The sequence below is a fragment of the Mauremys reevesii genome, linkage group 6, assembly GCF_016161935.1.
Source record: "Mauremys reevesii isolate NIE-2019 linkage group 6, ASM1616193v1, whole genome shotgun sequence".
NCBI classification, from domain to species: domain Eukaryota; kingdom Metazoa; phylum Chordata; order Testudines; family Geoemydidae; genus Mauremys; species Mauremys reevesii.
Genome location: NC_052628.1, coordinates 17,953,278 through 17,979,280, shown reverse-complemented (window position 1 = coordinate 17,979,280; position 26,003 = coordinate 17,953,278). Strand labels below are relative to the sequence as shown.

The window sequence follows — 26,003 nt, the reverse complement described above, 5'->3', positions numbered from 1 at the left end:
CATGCACTCTGAAATCATGACTTACACCGGGTCTTACGTGTGAGTAATCAACTCTCAGGCTGGCCATGTCTATGGGTGCTACAGCAGCACAGTTATGGCCACTGTTGTGCCCTAGTATAGGCACTACCTACAGCAATGGAAGGGATTTTTCCATCACTGTAGGTAACCCACCTTTCCCAGTGGTGGGAGTCTTCTGTCTACTAGCTGTATCTACACCAGGGGATACGTAGGCATAGCTATGGCGCTCAGGGATATGCTGACCTAATTTTTATGTGTAGACCAGGCCTGAGTCAAGATGCTGGAGAGAATTATGAAAATTAGGGTAAAAAGACAGTGTTGCCTCTGCTTTTCTACTGACAGTGTTGCCTCTGCTTTTCTACTGACCTCTGCTGCTTTGTTTTGTTCTGCTCTTACTCCCTGTGGAAGAGAGGGGACGTACTTTGGGGAGTGCTAGGGATTGCATCTGTTCAGCTGAGCAGCTCCAGTGACATCCTCACAGGTCTCCTGCTTCCATGTTTGCTTGAGGCAGATTTCTTAGTATCTTTGCTGCCACCGCAAATGGAAACGAAGGCACTGGATCCTCTTATATCCATCTAACACACATTTCTTATGGTCCAGATTGGCTTCTACCTTTGACAAGCTCCAGTGATTTAGGTATACATTTTTTGTGCAAATGCTTTCCTGCTGAAAAATATGATCTTGTCAAAACTGAAAGTTTTCACAGAAAAACGTCAGTTGTGATGCAGAATTACAGTTTTCTTGTGGGGAAACTTCAAAAAGAAATTTTTTGTTTCAGAGAAACACTTTGGAATTTAAATAAGAAATTTCTTTCATTTTGACTTAAAATGTCATTTTCAATTTGAAAAAAACAAAACAAAATGACATTTGGATTTTAGTGTCAGTTTGAAATTAAAATTCTTGTTTTGAATCTGTTCAAAAGTTCCCATGGGAAAATGAAAATTTTTCACAGAAGAAATTTTAACTGGAAAATGTGGGGAGAAAGTAGAGAAAAATACAGTCTTCAGTGATCAGAACTACTCAAGTGAGAATACTTCCTAAGTATGGCTGTGATTATAGGGCATAGGGTGCCATTATCAGAGGATCTGGACATGCCCTGGACTCTCATTCGGCTCTGATTTATATCAGTGAAAATCTGAAGGAAATGGAACTACACCAATGTAAAATTAGTGTAAGAGAAAAATTTTAGGTCCATTGACTGACTGGGCGGTATCTCTTGAATTTCCTGACCTATACTTTGGAGAGCTAGTTCATGTTGCCTGAACTTTGCGTAAAAATAAATCATATTAATTAGCATTGTTACTGTACCCAACTGCTAAAGTCCAACCTAATGTGACGTGCTGAGCAGAAAGATATTGAATCAAGTTTTAACAAGACCTTCTTTTACCTACAGTGTGAACTTGACATAAAACGTGAAATGAAGCTTATTGCATCTTAAACTTTTCTAACATTGTATCCATATGCAGATTGTGCCTTAATAAATTACCTAGGTTAATGCAGAGTAAGATCTCCATGCCTGGGCCAGAGCAGCATAAAGGGTCTTAAAAGCCCCATATCTATCCAGGGAAAGAATCCCTTGGTTCAGGCACTGCAGAAGACAGACAAAAGACTGCCTTTTGAGTAACTCCTCAGGACTGATGGTGGGGCTGAGTCCAGAAGGGGTATGCTAGGGGTGGGGCTGCAGCACTGAAGCCCATAGGGCAATATAGGGAAGTTTTTGTAACTTAGACACCCAGGACTGTCTAATTTACGCTGGGGACTCCTCCAGCCTCCAGGAACAGCCCAGGATCAAGAGGGGTAGACACTTGACTGTCACCCTCAGTGGCGGCTCTAGCCATTTCGCCGCCCCAAGCACGGCGGCACGCCACGGGAGGCGCTCTGCTGGTCGCTGGTCCTGCGGCTCTGGTGGCCTGCGGGAGGTCCACCGGAGCCGCCTGCCGCCCTCCCGCCAGAGCGCCCCCCGCAGCATGCCGCCCCAACCACGCACTTGGCGTGCTGGGGCCTGGAGCCGCCCCTGGTCACCCTCCCCCGGGCTAAGAGTTCTATGCTGTGGCTCTAAGAGATCTGTTTAAATTGGTTTTTGTAACATTCTCTTAAAATTTGCAAAACTCTACAAGGCACAGGACAGAATTTCATTCAAGTTGTTTTAAAATACTTATTTTTAATAGATGTAAGTTGTCTGTGTATTGGTGGCTTGTTTTCTTAAATGAAACTGAAATTAACACAGCTGTCTGTTTAGCAGCTTCTTCTGTAGCATCAAAGTGCGTTTTGAACTAGCATTTTTATCTGAAGTCAGAATAGAACTTGAAATAGTTTTGATTAGAGACAATATCCAGATAAAAACTATACCTTTAAAATCTTTCCTGTTTAGTGTATTCAGTTCTGATAATATAAAATTTAAAAAAGTCACTGTACCGTTTTGTTACATTATACTCAGGTTGAATAATTAAACAAAACCAGTCAATTGTAAGTGTTTTTCACTTTATCGTTTCCAGCTGTGGTGATTAGATTCATGACCTGTCAGGGGAATGTTTGAATATTAACTCACTTTCCTCTAAATTTAAAACTCCAGTAACTATTTGTTTAAATTGGGTTTTATAAAATCCTCTTAACACCTGCAAAACGTAGATTTTGAGTCTTAATTATGTTGATTCCCTTTTAACTTTTGCTCAGAACAAGTTAGATGGATAATAAAATATATTTTATGGGGTTTAGTAAACTAGTGGCCATTTAAAAAATGTTCTCAGGTGTGGAGTGACATTTAGAACCTAGAGGAATTTTCCCATCAAACTATAACTCTCTAAGGCCTGGTCTACACTGGTGGGGGGGAGTTCGAACTAAGGTACGCAAGTTCAGCTATGCGAATAGCGTAGCTGAACTCAAAGTACCTTAGTTCAAAGTACTTACCCGTCCTCACGGCGCAGGATCGAAGTCCGCGGCTCCCCCGTCGACTCCGCCACCGCCATTCGCGATGTTTTTGAGTTCGCCGTTCGCGGTGGTGGAGTTCCGGAGTCGACGGGAGCGCGTTCGGAGTTCGATATATCGCGTCTAGATGAGACACGATATATCGAACTCCGAGAAGTCGATGGCTACCCGTCGATCCGGGCGGGTAGTATGGACGTACCCTTAAGTAGAGTTCATATTTGTGGACTAAAAGTTTGAACTGTCATCTCAGAAAACATGATTTCTGTAGTGCTTTTAACATCTACTTTAGAAACAAATACTTGGAAAGTGCTCTTTTACACTTGCTGTGGAAGAATTTATATATACTGGTAAAAGCTCAGAAAAAATAATGTAGTCTGGCAGAGCACTTATAGTTCTTTCCTCTGTTCCATATTGTGATAAAGTAGGTTGTGTATTTTTGAGCCACAACTGATGAGCTCTGAGAACTTATGCAGTTATGTATGTTTTTGAGTGGGTTATGGGTCTGTGAGAGCTAAATTGGTGGCTGAATATTTACAGTACACAAAAAAAAAAAAATCCAAAAAATCCTTTTACCTGGTGCTGTGAAAGTCAGTTTTGTAGTAGGATTCATTACTTCAACTTTAAGGTGTTTCTGTTTAGACTAAATACCCTAGTAAAACCTTTTCTTATGAGTGAAGGCGAGGCAAATGTTATAGTCCTATGTTAATATACACACAGGATTGCTATTGTTTCAAATGTTTGTCGCTCTGTTTTTGAAACAGAAAGCAAGAAGAACGGGTGCAACAGGTGCGTAAAAAACTGGAGGAGGCACTTATGGCAGACATTTTGTCGCGGGCTGCTGATACAACAAAAGATATGGATGTGGAAATGGACAATGGAGATGATGCATAAGAAAAGGATCAGGTAACGCCAGAACTCCAGGTGGTTTTTCTAGGAGATAGGAAAACTTAGTAGTTATTAGCAGTGTTGATCTTAACAGCTGTTCATCTTAACACTGTCACTGAGTCACCCAGTGGGCACTTACATCTCACTCAAAAGTTGAGCCCTGTTTCATCCCATACAAGTATCAAGGAACATACATTGTGGCTGACAAAATACTAAATTGCTACCTCTGCATGCATACTAAAACACAGAATATTAGAAATATGCTGTCCAGGCTACCAGTGCAACTGGTAAAAGAGGAAAACATGACTCTTTGGCCCAGTCCTGAAAACCCTTACTCATGCGAATAGTCTGTTTGAATAGAAAGTGGGTATTGATGCAAAACAGTGGTCAAATTCTGCAACATTAACATCTAAGGCTTCAACTTTTTTGAACATTCTACAAAAATTAATGATTTCTCCATCTTTTTTGGTGAAAATTGCTTGAGTTCATAATTGCTTCCTCCTTGGATTTCATTTATCCTTAACCATTATCTGATGTACAGAATTTGCAAAATTACAAAGGGTTTACATTTCATCCAGTCCGTTTTTTTTTTCTTTTTTAAAAAACGTATTTAGTGTTTTTTCTAAAATAACTTCCCATGCCACAGGACAAGAGGGTTCTAATTCTTTCATTCAGCAATGGTATATAATGTATAGAATCACAGAAATGTAGGTCGAGAAGGGACCTTGTGAGGTCATCTAGACCATCCCACTGTACTGAGGCAGGACCAAGTATATCTAAATCCTCCCCGACAGGTGTTTGTCTAACCTGTTCTTAAAAATCTCAGATGACAGGGATTCCATAACCTCTCCTGGTAACCTATTCCAGATCTTAAATATCCTCATAGTTAGGTTAGATGTTAGGGAAAATTTTCTAAATCTCCCTTGCTGCAGATTAAGCCGATTTCTTCTAGTTCTATATTCAGTAGACATGGAGAATAATTGATCACTGTCTGTTTTATAACAGCTTATACATGTTTGAAGACTGTTATCAGGTCCCCCTAGAGGAAACAAGACCTAGAGAAAAAGTAAACCAGTGATATGACCAACTAAGTAGGCATAGTTATAAAATTGAACATAATTAAGACTGATATTATGTGGGTCAATAGGAGACTGTACAGGGAAAGTGGATGTAAATATTTATGGAGGACAGTTAAACCAGACCAACCAGTTAAACTACCACGGTGACTGGTTTATGGAAGACAGCCATTGAACGTTGAGATACAGTCCAGACTGGGCAGTGCTGGAAGGGCGTGGAATAACATCTCAGGTGTTGTTTATGACAAGCATATGCCACTGAAAGCCTAATAATATAGAACAATGATGTGCCCCACAATGCTATGTGATACAGAACCATGGCAGGTTCAAAGCCTGCAAATATTTTGAGATGAGATGTCTCTATGCTATAAAAAGAGTTATACAAAGAGACAGATTTTAAAATGAAAGCCTTAGGAAGGAAATCAATGTCAGTTATATGGCTGACAAAATCCAGCAAGCACAACTTTGCTGGTTCAGACACATACAGAGGATGAAAGAAGAGGATCTGGTAAGTGGCAGGAGAGGGTGGTAGGAAAGAGGCTATCAGGAAAGCTAAGGAAGCAATGGATGGATTGCATCAAAGATGATGGTAAGCAGGTAGACCTTAGTGCTGCCTCGGACAAGTGAAGATGGCAGATGCTTGTATGAGGACCTAACCCCACATGATGGGATAAAGGGAAAAAGAAGAACTCAGGTACCCACTCAGTCAACTTTTCTCAAGACTAAACGTGCCCAGTTTTTTTTAGTCATTCCTCATAGATAGGGCCCTACCAAATTCACAGCCATGAAAAACACATCACAGTCCTTGAAATCTGGTCTCACCCTGTGAAATCTGGTCTTTTGTGTGCTTTTACCCTATACTGTACAGATTTAATGAGGAAGACCGGCATTTCTCAAACTGGGGGTCCTGACCCAAAATGGAGTTGCGGGGGGGGGGGGGGTCGCACGGTTATTTTAGGGGGGTTGTGGTATTGCCACCTATACTTCTGTGCTGCCTTTAGAGCTGGGTGGCCAGAGAGCAGCGGCTGTTGGCCAGGATCCCAGCTCTGAAGTCAGTTGCCACTTTTCAGCTGCCCAGCTCTGAAGGCCATCAGCAGCAGCGTAGAAGTAAGAGTAGCAGCACTGCAACCTCCCCTACAATAAACTTGCGACTCCCCCCACAACTTATTTTTGGATCAGGAGGCCTACAATTACGACACCATGAAATTTCAGCTTTAAATAGTTGAAATCATTAAATTTATGATTTTTTAAATCCTACGACTGTGAAATTGACCAAAATGGACTGTGAATTTGGTAGGGCCCTACTCATAGGTCAGATTTTCTAGACCTTTTATCTCTTTTGTTGAGCTCGTCAGGACTCTCTCCAGTTTGTCCACATCTTTCCTCAAGTGTGGCACCCAGAACTGGATACAGTACTCCAGCTGAGGCCTCACCAGTGCCAAGCAGACGGAACACTTACTTCCCAAGTCTTACATACATCCCAGAGAGCTATTAGCCTTGTTGGTGACTGCATTACACTGTTGGCTCATGTTCAGTTTGTGATCAGTTATAACCCTGAGATTCTTTGCAGTACTTTGCCTAGCCAGTTATTCCCCATTTTATATTTGTGCATTTTTGATTTCGCTAACACTTACTATTGCACAATAGTAAATTTAGTCCTTTGTACTGAGTGAAGTTACTGACTTCTAAAATACATAAAGCTCCACTTTTGATTTTTTGGGGCAGGAGGGTGAAAAGATGGGCTAGGTGTGAAATTATTTTTGTTCAATCTAAATGAATTACTATGACCATACTTTTCCTCCTTTGCTTAGTTCTACTCAAATCACCTCTTCTAACAAATTTAATAAATATTTTTGTAAGCACTCAGATACTTGTCTGCCTGTGAACTCTTCTTTTCTCCTGTGTTCATTGGAGGCTCTGTAGTTGTGGGGTAGCTCAGGGGCTGTGCGCCTTTTCAAGAGCTTTCAGAAGTGTAGCAAGCAGGCAAGATTTAGACCCTCTCTTTTCAGAGCTATCTTGAGAATTAGCTTTTCCATATCCAGTCTAATAGAAATGACACACTATCCCCACAAAACATGTGGCCTAAAAAAAATCTGCAGCTAAACACCTGCAGCTGGCCCGCATCAGCTGACTTGGGCCTTTTAATTGCAGTGTAGACGTTTGGTCTCAGGCTTGGGGGTCCCAACGGTCCCAGAACCTGGGCTGCAGCCCAAGCCCGAACATGTACACCAGGTAAACAGCTCTGTAGCCCAAGCCATGAAATCCTAAGTCAGCTGACACGAGGCAGCCACAGGTGTTTAACTGCAATGTAGACAAACCTATAGTGACTCTATATTCCCCTCCACCCCGCTGCTCTCCGCTTGGCAGATAAGTTCAGTTAGAGCAATCCTACTAGGCTGTACACTGTATCTGCAGTGAACACATGCAACCCTCTATGGAAGGAAAGTTATACCTGCTCTACTTAAGAATGGAAACTTTGTTTCTGCTGTTCACTTCTTTCCTCAAAATGGTCCCATCCACCCTAAATGTTCTTCTCTAGAGCATATACCAAAATAGAGCTTCCTTCTCTTTTCCAAAGGAGAAGCATTCCCATTTCTCTCATCCAGAATAGCTTGAATTTATTGCTTTACATGCTAGGTTGTTACTAAGTTGATCTGTACAAGTATTTGCTAAACCCTTTTAGAAATAATTATCCAGAAGGATGACAACTAATTCCCATGTTCCTATTGAGCTAGAATTCTGAAAGTTGGTACTCATTCACTATGGGATCTTGAGTACAGGAAGCAATCCAAACTTTGAGATGTGAGCTTTCCTTAAAAAGTAAGCAAAAAAATAACTTAAAAGAATGTGGTCTTGTGTGAGATGGTCACATTGGATCTGAGCCCTCCAATTTGGAGAAATTTAAAATCAGCCAGTTTCATTTCATAGAGTTTAGTCAGAAAAGTTGTTGAGGCATATTAATACGCTTGCTGATGTAGACACTGACAGTCATGCCCACCCAAAGGAGAGACTGCTGTCAAGTAGTCCAGCATGTAGCTTAGGAAGTGATCATATTTATTAAAATCTAAAGTGAACTAGATGGGGTGTGGCATAGGCACTGAGCCACTTCAGTGATCTAGTAAACCATTTGAGGACTAGTGAATGGAGTTGTTCTGGGAGAGGAAATCGTTAACGTTAGAACCATGCTCACATCTGCATGGTAGATCTTGATGCCAACATTCTGTTCTCCTTCATTCACAGCTCTCCCGCTCATCAGTGGAGTGTGTGTGCGTGTTGCCCTAAGCTTGCACAGAGGCGGACAATTATGTACAAACGTTATAAAGCTTGTAGGTTTTAACAGTAGCGTGTACTCTTACATGATTTACTTATAATATTTTGAGCAGCTAGCACAATGTTGGTGCTACATAAATATGAATTTGATATGGATTGTGTGAGGGGACACTTATCTGGTTGGTCTGCATAATAGACTAGTGGCTGTCCTGCTGCTCTCCAATGCATTGAAAACTTCCTAACTAGCTCAGGGTACAGATATTTGCCATTGAATCTGCAGTCCCTGTCAGTTGTCGCTGTTAATAACTTTCCATGTAATGAGACCTTAATTATGTATATTCGAGAGGGTTGACAAATGCAAGAACTTTACAATCTTTATATATGCGAAACTTCAAAGTTATAGAGTCAAGAAACAAATAGGTCAGTAGCATGAAATTTTTATTGTCTAACAAATAATTATTTTGAAATGGATATTAATGAGGTTATAATATAGACCTATTGTGTTTTATAGTGATGATCCTTATTTTCATTAGTTAATTCTGCAGAAATTTGACTTATTTAAACTTAATAATAGACCTTTATGTAGTTCCATCAAAAATGGATTTGTTATATATACATAGCCAGCATGCTATCTTTCTATTCTGTTTTCTTCTAACAGCCATTTTAACTGCACACTTGAGTAGGATTTTTGAATAAGGGATCAGTTTATGCATATGGTTGGTTGCTTAAAAACTTTAAACTGGAAGAAAATGTGTTATTGAGATTAACTTTTATATATTATGTAATAGATATAAACATGGAAGTTATTTATCAAAAAAATGAAAAATTAGGTTAGGGAGCAATGTAACTAAATGCCATAGAAATGCAGGTCACATTTAAGAGTATATTCATAAATAGTTTATAAAGGATTAGATGTTATAAACGTGTTCCATATGTGAGTAAAGTTAGATGGTTATAAGTACATCAGTTTAAGTGGTTATAAGTAACTTATTGACCTGTTGGACTGTAACAGTTGATTAACCATTTATTAAAACATTGATTATTTATTAGCCTTTTGTCAACTATTTATGTGTGCCCGAAATGTGACTGAAACACAGCTAAGTTGTTCTGATTTAAATTGTGATCAACCTATCATTTCTCCAAAGAAATACTTTTACTTTTGATTTATTTATCCCTCTCTCTAACTCACAGGTACTTTAACTGACTTTGTCCCAGGAGGAATTTCCTAAGAAAACAGAGGCACTTTCTCCTTCGGTCTTTCATTGTAAGAAGAAATGGACCCATGCACATTTATATAGCTTTCTAATAGCATTAAAACCAATGCCTTTTTAGACTCCTATTTTTGATGTAAATATCTTATTTGAAAAACAAACTTTATTTTGTGTCCTATGACTTAAAATAGTCTTTTTTAAAATATCAAACAGTACCCTTAAACTAAAGCTGAGCTTTTGAGACTAGGTTGCAAACCTACTGGAATTATATTGCCTGTACTTAATATTTGTTTTTCCTGTGGTTTATAATAATGATGGATCAGGAGAAAAAGGATGGATCAGGAGAATTAAAGATTATTGTGACTCAGTGTATATAAACAGATTTTTATACTGCTGTTGAGTGAAAACACCTGTACATTCTTCCATCATCACTGTAAAGATAAATAAATGATTATATTCAGAGCGACTGGAAATTGTTCTGTTATGGGGTAGAGCAAGCAACGAACTTGTGTCCCTGGCTCCCGGTTCAAGGCCTATTGCCTCCTTGTTCTGTCAGCTGAGATTGGTAGGCTGGGGAAAGGCATACATGTCCAAATGTGCTTTTGTTGCCCAAAGCAGAGCCTGTGGGAAATTTGTCTGAATTTAGCAGCAGCTGCTGGATTTTCACCTGAAAGGAAATATAGGTAAAGTACAACAGACTAAACCAGAACTGTTTGACGGTCAAAATGAATCAATTGCCTCCTCGCTTCCCTGGCTTCCTTATAGCTGTCTGCTGGCAACTGCCACACACCTGTTGGCCAAGCTGGGAGAGTTCTTTTACTTAGTGTCTCTTTACACTTAAGATAAAGCACATGGGGTCAGCAGTGTCTTACATGAGCAATCCCACTGAGTTTCTGGGGGCCTGGTGGAGACCTAGTTAATCCAAAAGGAAGAAGTCTGGGTCCTGATTGGTGGAACACAAAAGTTCCTAATTGGCCAACTCCCCCTAGTTAATCCAGAAGGAGGAAGAAGAAATCATCCAAACCTCTGGGCTCCACCCTGCTTTGGACTGCTCACCCAGCAATACTGGTTCCTCTCTCCTGTCCTGACCTCCTGCTTTCTTGACCCGGCCTCATTCCTGGTACCCGACTCTTGGTCCTTGACCTCAGCTCCTTCTTGTTCTGAAACCTGGCTGGCTTAGGGATCTGGATCTTTGCCCTACACTATCCACTGGACTGGCTGCCTACATCCTGGCCCTGACACAGGTAGGTTCCTGTATATGGGAGGCAAGTAGAAAGTTCATAGGCAGAAAGGCTGGAACTTACAGGCCCTGGGAATTTTGGAATAGCATTGGCGGACTATCCAAAGACGAGCTCAGTGGCCTATACTTTAGCTGCATCCTTACTACAAAGTGAGTGGCAAAAACATGAAGTATAGCTTATACATAAAGCACATGTCCAAGGGCTTTGTGTGTGGATGTGTGACATATTGGGGTGCAATCCAAACCAGTGGAGGTCTGTGTCATCCCTGCTCTGCAACCTGGGTTGCCTTACAATGCTTTGCTGCTGTAGCCTCCAGCATAAACTGCTCACAAACAGCATCCAGCATGCAGGTCACTCCTGGAGGTGTTTGCGTAGCTGCAGCCTGCCAGTCACACCTGGCTCACCAGCCTTGGTTATACTGCATAGTAACCCCAACACACTCCCAGTCCCAGATTTCCCCCCAGAAATGTTTGCCTTGTACTGTCCAGCCCTCTCCTGGACAGTCCAAATATATTAAGTCCACTTTTCCTTTAAGGGGATAATAAATATACAGAACATCTTATTACCTTAAGTAGAGCAATATCCAGACTTTTAACTTAAACACAGTGGATTAGAAAAACAATAAAATAAGTTCATTAACTACAAAGAGAGAGCTTTTAAGTGAGTACAAGTAATGAGGCATGAAAGTCAGAAATGGTTACAAAAATAAAGATAAAATGTTTTCTAGGGCTAACTTAGCAAACTACATTAGATTCAAACAAAGTTTCTTCCAGAAGTATTACTGACCAAACTCTTCAGTCCAGGACTCCTCCCCCCAGAGTCCAACAGCTGCTTCTGTTGTCTTCTCAGGAGCAAAGAATGAGATGGACAGGGAAAGAGAAGAAGGGTGTCTTCAGGTGTTTGTCCCTCCTTTTAATAGTCTTTTAGTCCCTCTTTGAAAAGCATTTCCAGACGAAAGCTAGGAGACGGGCAGTCTGCCAGAGGAAGGCTGTTCCCTGGTGGGCTTTTTCGCAAGTGTGAGCTTTCTTTGTTTTCTCCCTTCCCCCTTCTGCTTGATGACTCTGTTTACTGCTTAAATGCAAATTAAGACAAGCATACACTCCTTTGTTCAAGTCAGGTCTGCCTGACCAGTTTGGTGCTACATGAGTCTGAACATATTTTTTAACATCATTCAGGGGAAATTTATAACTTTGCGCCTAAAGCCGCTACACACATTTTACCAAAATATTACTGATCAGCAAGTTATGAGTTTTTAAATGATACCTCACAAGTAGGGCTGTCGATTAATTGCAGTTAACTCACACAATTAACTCAAAAAAATTAATTGTGATTAAAAAAATTAATTGCGATTAATGGCAGTTTTAATTGCACTATTAAACAATAGAATACCAATTGAAATTTATTAAATATTTTCGATGTATTATTTCATTCTGTGTTGTAATTTAAATCAAAGTGTATATTCTTTATTACAAATATTTGCACTGTAAAAATGATAAAAAAATTATTTTTCAATTCATTTCATACTTTACTGAAGTGCAGTCTCTGTCGTGAAAGTGCAACTTACAAATGTAGATTTTTTTTGTTATATAACTGCACTCAAAAACAAAACAATGTAAAACTTCAGAGCCTACAAGTCCACTCAGTCCTACTTCTTGTTCAGCCAGTCGCTAAGACAAGCAAGTTTATTTACATTTACAGGAGATAATGCTGTCCACTTCTTGTTTACAATGTCATCAGAAAGTGAGAATAGGGATTTGCGTGGTACTTTTGTAGCCAACTTTGCAAGGTATTTACGTGCCAGATATGCTAACCATTCATATGCCCCTTCATGCTTTGGCCACCATTCTAGAGAACATGTTTCCATGCTGATGACACTCATTTAAAAAAAATACATTAATTAAATTTGTGACTGAACTTCTCGGGGGAGAATTGTATGTCTCCTGTTCTGTTTTACTCACATATTTCATTTTATAGCAGTCTCAGATGATGACCCAGCACGTGTTCATTTTAAGAACACTCACAGCAGATTTGACAAAACGCAAAGAAGGTACCAATGTGAGATTTCCAACGATAGCTACTGCACTTGACCCAAGGTTTAAGAATCTGAAGTGCCTTCCAAAGTCTGAGAAGGATAAGGTGTAGAGCATGCTTTCAGAAGTCTTAAAAGAGAAACACTCTGATGCGGATACTACAGAACCCAAAGCACCAAAAAAGAAAATCAGCATTTTGCTGGTGGCATCTGACTCAGATAATGAAAATGAACATGTGTCGGTCTGCACTGCTTTGGATTGTTATCGAGCAGAACCCATCATCAGCATGGACATGTGTCCCCTAGAATGGTGGTCGAAGCATGAACTTACATATGAATCTTTAGCACATCTGGCACGTAAATATTTTGCGACACCAGCTACAACTGTGCTATGAGAATGCCTGTTCTTGTTTACAATGTCACCTGAAAGTCAGAAGTGGGCAGCATTATCTTCTGCAAATGTAAACAAACTTGTTTGTCTGAGTAGGACTGAGTGGACCTGTAGGCTCTAAAATTGTACATTGTTTTATTTTTGAATGCTGTTTTTTTGTACATAATTCTACATTTGTAAGTTCAACTTTCATGATAAAGCGATTAAATACAGTACTTGTATTAGGTGAATTGAAAAATACTATTTCTTTGTTTTTTATGCAGTACAAATATTTGTAATAAAAATAAATATAAAGTGAGTGCTGTACACTTTGTATTCTGTGTTGTGATTGAAATCAATATATTTGAAAATGTAGAAAACATCCAAAAATATTTAAATAAATGGTATTCAGTTATTGTTTAACAGTGCGATTAATCATGATTAATTTTTTTAATCACTTGACAGCCCTACTCACAAGGCATACCTTATACAAAGATTATTACAGTTATGTATGTGTAGGGTGTGAACACAGAGGTGTGTTCCATCACAGGATTGTAGGGGGATTTGACCTGGAGCATGTCAAGCCTTCAGTACAGTAACTCCTCACTTAAAGTCATCCCGGTTAACGTCGTTTCTTTGTTATGTTGCTGATCAGTTAGAGAATATGCTTGTTTAAAGTTGCTCAGTGCTCCCTTATAACGTCATTTGGCATCCGCTTGCTTTGTCCACTGCTTGCAGAAAGAGCAGCCCGTTGCAGCTAGCTGGTGGGAGCTTGGAACCAGGGTGGACCAGCAGCCTAACCTCAGCTCCTCTAAGTTCCTGTGCGGCAGCTGCCCAGCAGGCTATCAATTGCCGGGTAGTTCAGCTGTTCCTCCCCCCACCGCCTTGTGCTGCTCCTGCCCTCTGCCTTGGAGCTCCTCCTGGGAACCTCATGCTTGCTGTGCAAGGGAATGGGGAGAAGGGTGCTAATGTCAGGGTATCTCCCTCCCCCCAGGGGCGGCTCTAGGCACCAGCAAAGCAAGCAGCTGCTTGGGGCAGCCCATTTGCAGGGGCGGCAGCTGGCAGGGATCCACCCTGGGAGCTGGGAACCAACAGGGGTCCCTGGGAGCTGTAGTTCCTTGGTTAGCTCCCTGCCTATAGAGCCAGCCTTGGAGCAGGGAAAGAACTACAATTCCCAGAATTCTCTTGGCCACTATCAACAGGAAAAGGAGGGGAAGGGAGTATGGTAGCTGAAACCTCATGCTGCAGCTTGCTGTGAATGGAGAGCTCACTGCTAGAGCGGGGAGGCAATGTGAATGGGGAACAAGTGTGCCCAAGGAGTAGAAGGCTTTGGCCCAGATATCCCCTTCAGAAGACATCCCCAGACTGGATGTGACCTCACCTTGCAGCCCCCAAAGAAGGAATTGGGTGGACTAAATGGACAGTGCCCCTCTCTCTCACAAGGGAGGTATGTGGATTCCACTAGAATTTAAAATGAAAAGTAAGGGAGGGGAGGCTCTGGACCTGGGCAGCTTAGGAGGATTTCCACTTCTGAGCCATGGAAGCAGAAATTGACTTTTCCTCTCCAGATTTAGCTAATATTCAGAAAGGGAATCTAGCACCTGCCTTCCAGATTTGAACACCTCAAAATTCAGGAGTGCTCAAGCTCAATTTGGGCAGCTGTTACTTCATTTCTCCCAAATCAAATATACTGATCCACTGTAATTTGTTGTAGAAAAAGTAGGATAAAATTGAGCAAGAAATGTTTCCCAGTGGTTTTTAGGACTGGAATTGCTATTTTCAACAGCCATTGCCTTCTTTTTTAGTTTTATTTGTTTAAAAGGAAGACAGTGATATTGCATTGGCAAATTCCCCATAGAAATGAAGAGTGGAACAAAAGAATAATAAAGGCACCTCAACATTTCCTCATTTATGTAGGAAAGTCTTATAATATGCATCCAGATATCCTCCAATCACACAAGCTGAAAATTGTTCCACTTTACTGCAGTTCTGTAACCATGTGGGAACCAATCCTGTCTGTGTTCTGTGCACATCCAAAATTCCTGCTGAATGACCTGCCCTGGGAGCAAGTTACCAGTGACCCAGGGCTGGGGCAGAAGGAAGGGTGCAGGTTGGGGCGGGTGGGAGAGAGCCCAGGGCTGGGGCGGCAGGGGGTGTGGGTGGAGGGGGCAGAGCCCAGGGCTGGGGTGGCAGGGTGTGTGTGTGTGGGGGGCACGGGGGAGGAGGAAGGGGGGAGCCCAGAGCTGGGGGAGCACGGTGTGTGTGGTGGGGAGACCAGGGCTGGAGTGGCAGGGGGTGGGGGGGAGAGAGCCCAGGGGTGGGGTAGGGGCAGCCAATTTTTTTTTTTTTTGCTTGGGGTGGCAAAAAACCTAGAGCCGGCCCTGCCTCCCCACCCTGCTCCTGCACCTATCTCCCCAGAGCAGGGCAGGACACGACAGGACTCAGGACGGAGGGAGCTTGCTGGCAGCAGCTGCTGTCTCAACTTGCTGATCTATTTAAAAAGGCAGAGTACTTAGAGTGGTGTCAGCGTCCTTAAAGGGGCAACATGCGTCTCTCTCACACACACACGGTGTGTGTCTCTGTCTCTCTCTGCTATGCTGTCTCCCCTCCCTCCATTCCTGCTGCCTTGTAGAGTGTGAGGCTACATTAACAACAATGTGTTAACCTTTGAGGGCTCAGCCCAGTGCTAGTTCATCATTAGCAGGAAGGCATTCCCTGGGAAATAGCCTCCCTCTGACTCCACCACCTCAACCAAGCTTCACAATCATCATTGCTGTATACAGTATTAAATTGGCAAAAAAAAATTTCCCTGGAACCTAACCCCCCACCCCCCATTTACATTAATTCTTATGGGGAAATTGGATTCGCTTAACATCTTTTTGCTTAAAGTAGCATTTTTTTCAAGAACATAACTACAACATTAAGCGAGGAGTTACTGTATAGACATATCCTTACAGGAGTATCTTGTTTTCTCCCAGTACTCAGTGGCAAAGTATGGCATTAATGGTTGTTGCTTGTCTGGGATGTTTATAACAGGAGAGTGGTGTGTGGCACAGGAAAGCACAAGCTGTATCTTCAGCATGATACATTGGTTACGAAAATCACCTTCTTTTATGAAGTATCAGAGGGGTAGCCGTGTTAGTCTGGATCTGTAAAAGCAGCAAAGAGTCCTGTGGCACCTTATAAACTAACAGACGTTTTGGAAAGCTCATGCTCCAAAACGTCTGTTAGTCTATAAGGTGCCACAGGACTCTTTGCTTCTTTTATGAAGTACTTTGCTGGTGTTCAGGCTTCTTGTAGAAGTTACAGTACTTCTTTTGTGAGACAATAGCACTTCCATGATTTGCTCACTCGCCACAAATTGTGTGATAAGATAATTTGAGCAATAAATGCTTCCCCTCACAGCCCCCAAGAGAGAAATTGCTCAAGAATAAACAACAAGGCCACAGACTTAGTTGCTGATTCACAAACAGTTTACCGCTTAGCAAGGAAAGGTAATTATTTGAAATATTCCATCAACGATCCTTCTAATTACAGCAGCTTGTGTAATTGTAGAAATTAGAGCTGGGAAGATCTATTAGGTCATCTTGTACCACTGCCAATATAAGCTTGTTTCCTGCTATATTCTTCCTATCATCTATCCAAGTACTTACATGACCTTCATAATGTTTCTTGCAGTAGTGAAGATGAAATTGGAATTTCCATGTAATTCCTCTCACCACCCCTTTTAGTTTTATTGGATTGGTCATAACTTTGACAAATGCTTTTTGGACCAGAACTTTCTATAGATGGTCTCAGCCTAAAGGTGATTTTGTAAAGTCTGAGCAGAATTGACTTAAGTCATTTCTGGGGTAGTTAATTAAAAAGCCATGAATGTGCTTTTCATACAAGCAATTGTGTAACAAAATGTGCCATCACAAATTGACTCAATGACTGTTAAAGGAGTCAACAATCCTTAATTAAAGAACTTGAAATCCACAGCCTGCAATGATCTCATAAGAACATAAGAACAGCCGTACCGGGTCAGACCAAAGGTCCATCTAGCCCGGTATCTGTCTACTGACAGTGGCCAATGCCAGGTGCCCCAGAGGGAGTGAACCTAACAGGCAATGATCAAGCGATCTCCTGCCATCCATCTCCATCCTCTGACAAACAGAGGCTAGGGACACCGTTCCTTACCCATCCTGGCTAATAGCCATTTATGGACTTAACCCCCATGAATTTATCCAGTTCTCTTTTAAACGCTGTTATAGTCCTAGCCTTCACAACCTCCTCAGGTAAGGAGTTCCACAAGTTGACTGCGCGCTGCGTGAAGAACTTCCTTTTATTTGTTTTAAAATAAAACATCCACCATAACCCATTCTCTGACAGAAGGTTGTGCAAATAAATAGGCCTTGCAAAGTACTTTTAAGGTCAGACTTAGAGCTAAGGGGAAATTTCAAAAAAATATGGGGTGGGTTGTTTTTTGGTTTTAATTTCCCTAAAATATCTTTTGGATTTTAAAAACTGTTTTGGTTACAATTTTCAGTTTTATCAAAAACTTCTCATTTTTCATTTCCCCCACGAAAAACTAGCAAATTCAGCCCAAAATGAAAAATGTCAGTGCCGGTTGGTAGCACTGAAAATCATGATTTTTCATTTAAAAAAAAACTTTGAAAAAAGTTTCTATCAGTTCTGATCACACTGTCAGCTCATCGAGGGGGAGTGAGTTTAATTCTGGAGGACCCCTCACCTGGGGCTGCCTGGAATGCTAAACTGCACTATACTGTTCAGCCACTATGTGGCACTGTGTATAAATACCCTTATTTAAAGCTAACAGCCATGCCTGGCAGAGCATTAAAGGTTTTCTGTAGGGTTGCCAACCCCCCAGGATTGCCCTGGAGTCCCCAAGAATTAAAAAAAAAAAAGCTTTCATTAGAATCATGTCATGTGATGAAATCTCCGGGAATATGTCCAACCAAAATTGGCAACCCTAATTTTATGATGAACTACATCTGATGTGTATAAACAAGCTCTGCAGCTAGTCCATATCTGGTACAGAAACACGACAGACCAGAATTTGTTTTCCTGGTGAATATTTAAGTGCTATTACTGCTGAGTTTGGAAGTCCTCAGAGAGAAATCTTAGGACAGGCCTACATGCCAAAAAAAAAAAAAAAAGTGCTCTCTTCCATCAAGTTACCTCAAATAGTATATTACTTCAGGAGTGGTAAGGCAGCTTTAGAATCAGGTTAGGCTAAGAAAGCACCTCTCTTACATGTAGACAGGGCTTTGGTGACTATTGCTGGAGTTGCATAACCCTTTTAAGATATTAAATAGTAGTGCTATGCTAAACTGATTCCATGAAAAATCCCATAACCTTACTTTGATGTGACTCCCACCTATCGGGAAAGTAAGTCTCTCTCCTTTCCATAAATGCTCATGGTAAGAGAGATGAAGGAGGTACATCTAAGGGTACATCTACACTGCAGCTGGAGATGTAATGCCAGCTTGGGTAGACAGATGGAGATTAGCTTTGATCAAGTTAGCGCACTAAAAATGGCAGCATAGCCAGGGCAGCATGGGCTAGCTGCCGAGTACCGTCCCATCTGAGACCCTAGGTTAGTTCTCAGGCAGCTAGCCCATGCCACTGCCCACACCACCTTGGCCACACAGCTATTTTTAGTGTGCTAGTCTGATCAAAGCTAGGGCATGTGCATCTATTCCACCTCAGATGGAAATTGCACCTCCGTTGCAGCACCTTAAAGGACCTAGACCTTTGTTGGCCATTTGCACATGAGTGATTTTACCCCTGTGCAGAGGATTATAATTTCCACTGTTGTCAATCCCGCTTTTTCTTTAGCACTGATTATACCTAAATTGCTACCAGAGATACTCATTTCATAGAGAAATGACTTACTTATAATGCACACATTGTTTGGTACTGAACATTTTGGTATTATGATTTTGTAAAGTATAAGTGATGTTAACTCAGCTCTAATTCTTTCTAAAGGTAGAACTAGTGTTTCATCTTAATCCATCACTTTGCCACTTTCTCCAGTCTGTTTTCCAATCCCAGTGAAGGATTGCTACACAAAGTGGACCTTAAAAAGCCCTTTATGAAATCCAGAGACTTAATGGGCTGCCAATATTTTATGTCAGGTTCTTCAACAAAGCTGGATCAAAATGGTTGTGTGCATGTTCCGCCCATAGCTCTTCCTTAATCAAACGATCCTAGGAGGTGAAATTGTAGCTTATTCAATGTGAGCTGTGGGGTGACAGCATCTAGCCTGACATGGCCCCCACATCTCAGGATTTGCAGAGCAATTGCTTGGAGATTGCTTACATTGCCTGCACCAAGCACAACTGTCTTAACGTTCAGCCTCCCAGGAAACTGGAGTATGGTCGAAGTCAGGCACTCAAGGCCATCTTTGTATGTGTCAAATGAAATATTTATAGTGTGCTTTGTAAACAGAGGGTGTGACAAGCTGGGAAATAGCTGTACTCTTTTTTATTAATAAACCGCATGCGTGCGCACGTGTGTGTGTGTGTGTTTAAATGATGGGTTCCTTGCTATGGAGTTACATCTAAAGGGATTATTAAAACAGCCATGCAGGAAAGGTAAAAAAATGGGCTAGTTATGACACATCCCAACAAACACAATGGCCAGATTTATATCTGTGAAGATGCAGCTCAGCCCAATCCAGGTGACAGAGCAGTTTTGCCAAGGCTGAGAAGAAAGAGGAGAAAGGGAACGCTAGCTGAGCAGAGGACCCCCGGGCCCAGAAAAGGATGGGGCTTGAACCTAGTGTCCAGACGCTGCCCAAGGACGTGGGCGCTGACAGGCTGGCAAGCAGTCACAGAGAGCATGCAGGGAGCAGGACAGTCTGCTTCTCCCAGCTGGGCTGAGGGCAATCCACAAAAGCTGCCAAGGAAAGATTAAGGTGTAGGTAAGACCCAAGTATTTTGTCAGCCCCTCACCCCCGTCTTTCCCCCTATGCCCTTGTGTGCTTGAGAGAGTACATGGAGGATACTTTGTTTAAAAAAAATGTTTTTTGAGTCACTTTACCCACCTCACTGGTCATAGTCCCTAAGGAGGGAAAGTCCCTTACAGGTGCCTCGCTGAGCTGGACCTGCCATATTAACTTGGTGGGGAAATGGTGGGGGCTCGTGCCCAGGGACCTAGTCCTAGAGTGGCTGAACTGCTCAGTCTGCTCAGAGTGAGGTGCAGGAAGGGAGGCCTGTGGCTGAAGGGGAGCAACTTAAGAGGATCCAGAGTGCAGTTGGCCCTTTTACCATCACAAAGTGTCAATATTTTGGTGCCAATGTACATATGTAGTAGCATACACACTGTGGGTGTATGGGTCTCTGGGTGTATCCTGCTTATAAAAGAAGAGACTCTCATGATTTCATTTGGCACATTCAAAAAGAAACAAAGATGACTGTGAGAGCTTATGTCAGGAGCGGTCCCTGTAGTGCAGCCAGAACAAAATCAGATACTGCATATAAATAGAAAGATGGTTCTGCCTTTGTGATCTCAAAGAAGTGGGATAACGTTTCTCAGAGAGTAGACGCCTCCATAAACACAACTCTCCTATCTCTCACTCGGTGTGAGGTGCTTGGTGATTAGATTAAAAAGCCAATTTGAGAAAAGCTCAGATGCAGAACATATCACGACCATCCAGAGAAAAATGCATTTAAAAGTTTAGGTAATGGGAAGGTCACCTGAAGTCATCTTTTACCTTGAATGTGTGTGGATTAACTACAGAGAACAATACAAGCTATATTTTATTTTACCACTCATGTTCTAACTGTAGTTTTATTTTTTCCATATAAAGACATCAGAGCTGCAATTTAAGGAGAAATGCTTAGGTGTTTTGGCAGATGAATACGCACTGTTTTTGCACCGTTTATTTCTTTGTAAAATTCAGGTTGAGAAATAGGATGAAATAATGCAGAAGAGTCTTTTTTCTAGAACTAAAACACTTAGCATGAAATGTTAGTGTAACATGGACAGACCCTGGTCAACTGCAGGCAGGATTGAGCTTGGGATCTCTGGAGCTTAGTGCATGAGCCTCTACAGCATGAGCTAATAGCTACATTGCTATTAGCTAAGGCTGGAGAGCAGACTCATTTTCTCTCTCTTTCTAAGTGGTCTCGCCACCACTAGATGGGACAGAACACCACACCCAGCAGGTGTGTGGGTTACACTAGCTCCATTGTTGTCAATGGGAGTTTTTGCCATTGACCTTGGTGAGGCCAGTATTTCATTTTTAATTTGTATTCCTAGAATTTTTTCCCCATGTTCTATGTAAAAGTTGATAACTTCTCCAAGAAGTTTAAAAAGAAATGTCTAGCTTCAATGAGCTGACATTGGTTGCATCTTTAATGCTTGTGTGTGTGTGTTGCTGCATTCAGACTCTAGGCAAACTTTTAAATAATAATGGACCAAATTCACCACTGACAGCTCCATTGACATGTAATTCCTGAAATCAATGGAGTTGCATCCATTTATGCCAGTGGTGAATTTGGCTCCATCATTACATTCAACATATGGCTCTGGCAACAGCTATTGAGGGTTGTGGCATTGGATATTCAGTTCTGGGGAAGGCCTTTATCTGCCAGCTGACTGATTGCCAGCATTGCTACTGGTCTTCTAGCTGGTTATCAGTAAACAGCCCAGGTAAAGTGGTATCCAGCCACCTGGAAAAATTTGTCCCATGTTATTCTCCCTAGGCCTGCACATGGAAGGAATATGTCTGTGTGGATCTCCTCATTTCTGCACACAAGGGGAAGAGGGAGGGAAACCAGCAGTTTCCAGGGCATCGATCTCACATCTTCCCCACAGTTCCATTGCTCTGTATGTCCGGCATCCCTGTGAGAAAAGGGACTGGTGAACCAGAGGGAGAAGCGGATGGGCAGTGGTGGGAAGGATGTACATTGGTTCACTACTTCCAGCCCCATTCAGCTTAAGCAGCAAAGATAATAAATCAGGGCTCTGTGCTCTCTTTTCTGCAGAGTTCCTTCTAGACTTCTAGGAGCCATCATAGCCAGGGGAAATCCCTTACAAGGAAGCCTGGGGCCAATGGAGCCATGTTGCCAGGGCCCCAAGGAATAGGATGCCAGGGTCAGAACTTGTGTGGAGGCACAGGGCTTTTAGAAGGTTGGGCCACAGATCCTGACCCTGATAAAAGAATGGGGGAGAAGCTCTGTAAGGGGTTCCTTGTGGATAGTTCTTCCCCGGGAGTCTCTGTGGGTGGGTTTACGATGCAAGTGACAAAACTATCTCTCTCCACCCCCTGGCTTTAACCTGAAAACAGGCTATTTTCTAGCTAAAAGGATCATTATGAATAAATGTCCTAGTCCTCGTTCTCGGTTGCTCCTGCTTGTATCTCCACCAGCCATGAACATTCCATTGGCTCCTATGGAATGTTGGGACATTCTTGGTCCATTCTGCAGCCCTGCTGGGATGTACAGAAGTAGTCAAGTGGCTAAAAGCAGGAAACTGAGATATTTTTTAAGATTCATAATATGTTCCTAAGTTGCTCAGTTACTTTGGAGCAGGATTATTTTGCACAGCTACAGGTACTGAAAAATAGCCTGGCATATTTGGCTCAGATTTTCTCTTATCATAGATTTTCACATTGATTTCAACTCCCCCCCTCCTCATCTAATTTCCCCTTTTTGAATATGGAAACTTTACCGTACAGGAGATTGTATAGAAAAATAAAATGATTAAAGAGAGGAGAGAGCCTCTAGAGGTCAGTATAGCTCAAACAATGGGCAGCCTCTGAAAATCAGTAATGAGACCTGTTAACATTTCAATAATAACTTTATCCCTGTTTCATCCTAACGAGGAAGTAGTGTCATTGTCTTACACTGATAAGAACATTTCCCTTGATAGTGAATTCTCCTGGTATAAATTTTAAACCTCTGGAATCAAAGGCAGATCTAATTTGAGATTTAGGATCATTGTATGTATGTCAAATACACCTCAACCCGGATATAACACTGTCCTCGGGAGCCAAAAAATCTTACCGCGTTACAGGTGAAACAGCATTATATCGAACTTACTTTGATCCGCTGGAGTGTATAGCTCCGCCCCCTCCCAAGTGCTGCTTTACCGCATTATATCCGAATTCGTGTTATATCGGGTTGCGTTATATAGGGGTAGAGGTGTACGCTGCTTGTCACTTTTTTTTTCTGGATTGTTTAGATCACCATTGGCTGGCTGTGATCTGGTAGCCCGTCAAGTCCCTTCCAGCTATCAGCATTCAGAACTCACTGTTCTGATTTCACAATGCTACAGCCCTTCTACATTTCACTGATGCTAAGCTGTTCGAGTAATTGGAATCAGGTTTTAAAAAGCAGGCACTGAGGCCTTGTTCACTTGCAAGGTGTCTGCATGGTGGTCAGAAGATGACAGTACAATGAAATACCGAGATGCTAATGGGCTTATAACCATAATATACAGCATGTTCTGATGGACATCTGTCTAGCTAGAACCATTTTCAGTTTGATTGGTGAGTCTGCTGTGATGTAATGAGCACTATAACTGAGCAAATAACTCGACAGACCATTTATTAAACAAAATTCACCTTTTTTTCTGTTCACAAGTTTACACAAGCAGCTTACAATTTTCTTATTTGTTATTTTGAGCTATCCACCAAATATTGGTTTATCTGAAGTTTGTTCATGAATAATTCATTAAGCGTATTTGATATGCAAACTTTTAGCTGAATTATGTAGCTTTGATTGGACACAATGGCAAATGGTACTTTTATATTCCCTGATTGGATGAGTGTAACTCTTTTGAATGAAGTCTCGTGTTTACAATTTCGTAATTTGCCTCTCACATGTATTTTCCAGTGGCATTGAAGAACCACTGTTTCCATGATCATGTTTTGCCAATAAATGTATATACTAAAATTTAAGTGAACACACAAGGGTCATGAGCATTGCCAAAGTGAATTCATTTAGGTATTTAAGTAATAAACACAGTAGTGTTTTTGCACAATTTGGCCTACCCTATTGGTTACTAGGGAACATCACTCCTGTTGCATGGCAGGTGCATTTGTTTTGCTGCTTGTGTGCGTGTTTTGGAATCAACACCACACATTTATTGTTTAGCCCTTGGGAGAAAGTGCACTGTGTGTAGCTATTAAAGCTTGAGTTTTGAATGATTGGTTGCAAGCAATAGCCATGACTGCGTACTGCCTTTCTCAGATGACCTGACAGAGTTCGACAAAGCTGGATTTGATAACCTGTTGAATGGTGTGATAATATCAGCACAATACAACTTCGGTGATTGAAGAACATATTAGATACTTCTTAATTACACTGATTTCAGTGAAATGCTTAAATGCTGCAGCAGAGCAAGCTGTGGGAAAGGTCTAACTAAGGTATCTTTACCATAATATCGGAGAACAATCTTTTAATGTATTTATCTTTGCAACACTGTTGTGAGGTAGGAAATTGTTATATCCCCATTTTACACATGGGAAACCAAGGCACAAACAGGAAAATTTTCAAAAGTGCCTGGGTCTCTTAGGAGTCAAAGTCCCCTCAAATTTCAATGAGATGTAGGCTCTTAGGTGCCTAAGTCACTTAGGGTGAAATTTTCAAAAGTGTCTAAGTGACTTAGGGCCCTAAGTTCAATTGAAAGTCAATAGGACATAGGTTTCTACAGGCCTGTTTTTTTCAAGGGCATGCAGGTGCCCAAAGAAGCAGATAGGTGCCTTGTGGAATTTTCAGAAGAACCACTTACATACTTTTGAAAATCCTACTAGGTGCATCTCTCCTTTTACAGATGCCAAAATATTTTTGAAAATCTGTTGCTAAGTGCTTAAGTCGCTTCTGAAAATTTTACCCAGAGACAGAGGATCTGGGCCTTAGTGTCTCTGGGTAAAATTTTCAGAAGCGACTTAAGCACTTAGCGACAGATTTTCAAAAATATTTTGGCATCTGTAAAAGGAGAGATGCACCTAGTAGGATTTTCAAAAGTATGTAAGCGCCCAAGCCTGTGGCAGCTCCCCCGAGACACAGGATAGCACTCTAACCACTGGACCATGCTCCTCAGCCAGACAATGAAGCCCAATGGTCTTTCGTGATTAATGTAGATGGTCATGTGTAGGTTAAGAGTAGCATGTATTCGATAGCATAAGCAGAGCATATTAAAAGGTGCATGCTTGCTAATATGTATTTCCAGCACACCTTTTATTGTAGTTCATGGGACAAATGCACCACAATTTTATTCTATTTGTTTATGAGGGAAGTATGTGACTTTGTGGTAAAATCACAGGCGTATGAATCAGGAGAGTTGGACTCTGGTCCCAGTTCCCCACAGACTCAGTGGGGACCTTGGGCATATCACCTAAGACTGGATATTTAGAAACAGCCTCCAATACTGCAGACAGATCTGTGCACCTGCACCAACCACTCACAGTAGTTCAGACGTCTAAACACCCGACCTCATCCTAATGCATTGATCTTTCAAACACTTGTGTGCGTACTGAAATTTACATAGGAGTTGTCTAATCCTCAACACACACACATGCTTAACTTTGTCTTGTGGGGTAAGGTCTTAAGTTGTTGGAGGAGTGGGGCCTAAATGGGTGCACATGCAGGAGCAACATATTTCATTACAACTTTGGGGGCCAGGATGAGGTCTAGCTAAAATCAAGGCCTTTATCTGTCCATGTCTGTTTCCTTGTCTCTGAAAGGGGGATAATAATATCTACCTAACATGGCGCTGAGGGCAACTTTATCCATGGGACTAGAGTGCTTTGAGAGGGACAGTGGGAAGATTTAGTGAAATGGGGGCTATAGCAGGTGCAGCTAAGGTGTTGCGGGCTGCAGTGAGGGGATGTATTTCAGGGCTCCTGGGATGGGGGGGGGCTGCCAGGATAAGTGGGGGCTGATGGGGTACATGGGGTGTGGGAGAGACATTTGGTGGTCTGTGTGTGTGGTGGGGTATATCGGCAGGGGAACTTTTAAGGAA

General features: G+C 41.8%; 1 protein-coding gene across 1 annotated transcript in view; it reads left to right on the top strand.

Annotated features, from left to right (window-relative positions):
* MBD2 (methyl-CpG binding domain protein 2) overlaps positions 1-9,845 on the top strand; it is a 58,237-nt gene extending 48,392 nt beyond the window's left edge. Inside the window, exons 6-7 of the mRNA XM_039544081.1 lie at positions 3,705-3,846; positions 9,366-9,845. Coding sequence (XP_039400015.1) covers positions 3,705-3,834 — 130 coding nt within the window. The 3' untranslated portion in view covers positions 3,835-3,846; positions 9,366-9,845. The remainder of the gene's footprint in view (positions 1-3,704; positions 3,847-9,365) is intronic.
* The last annotated feature ends 16,158 nt before the right edge of the window (positions 9,846-26,003 follow it).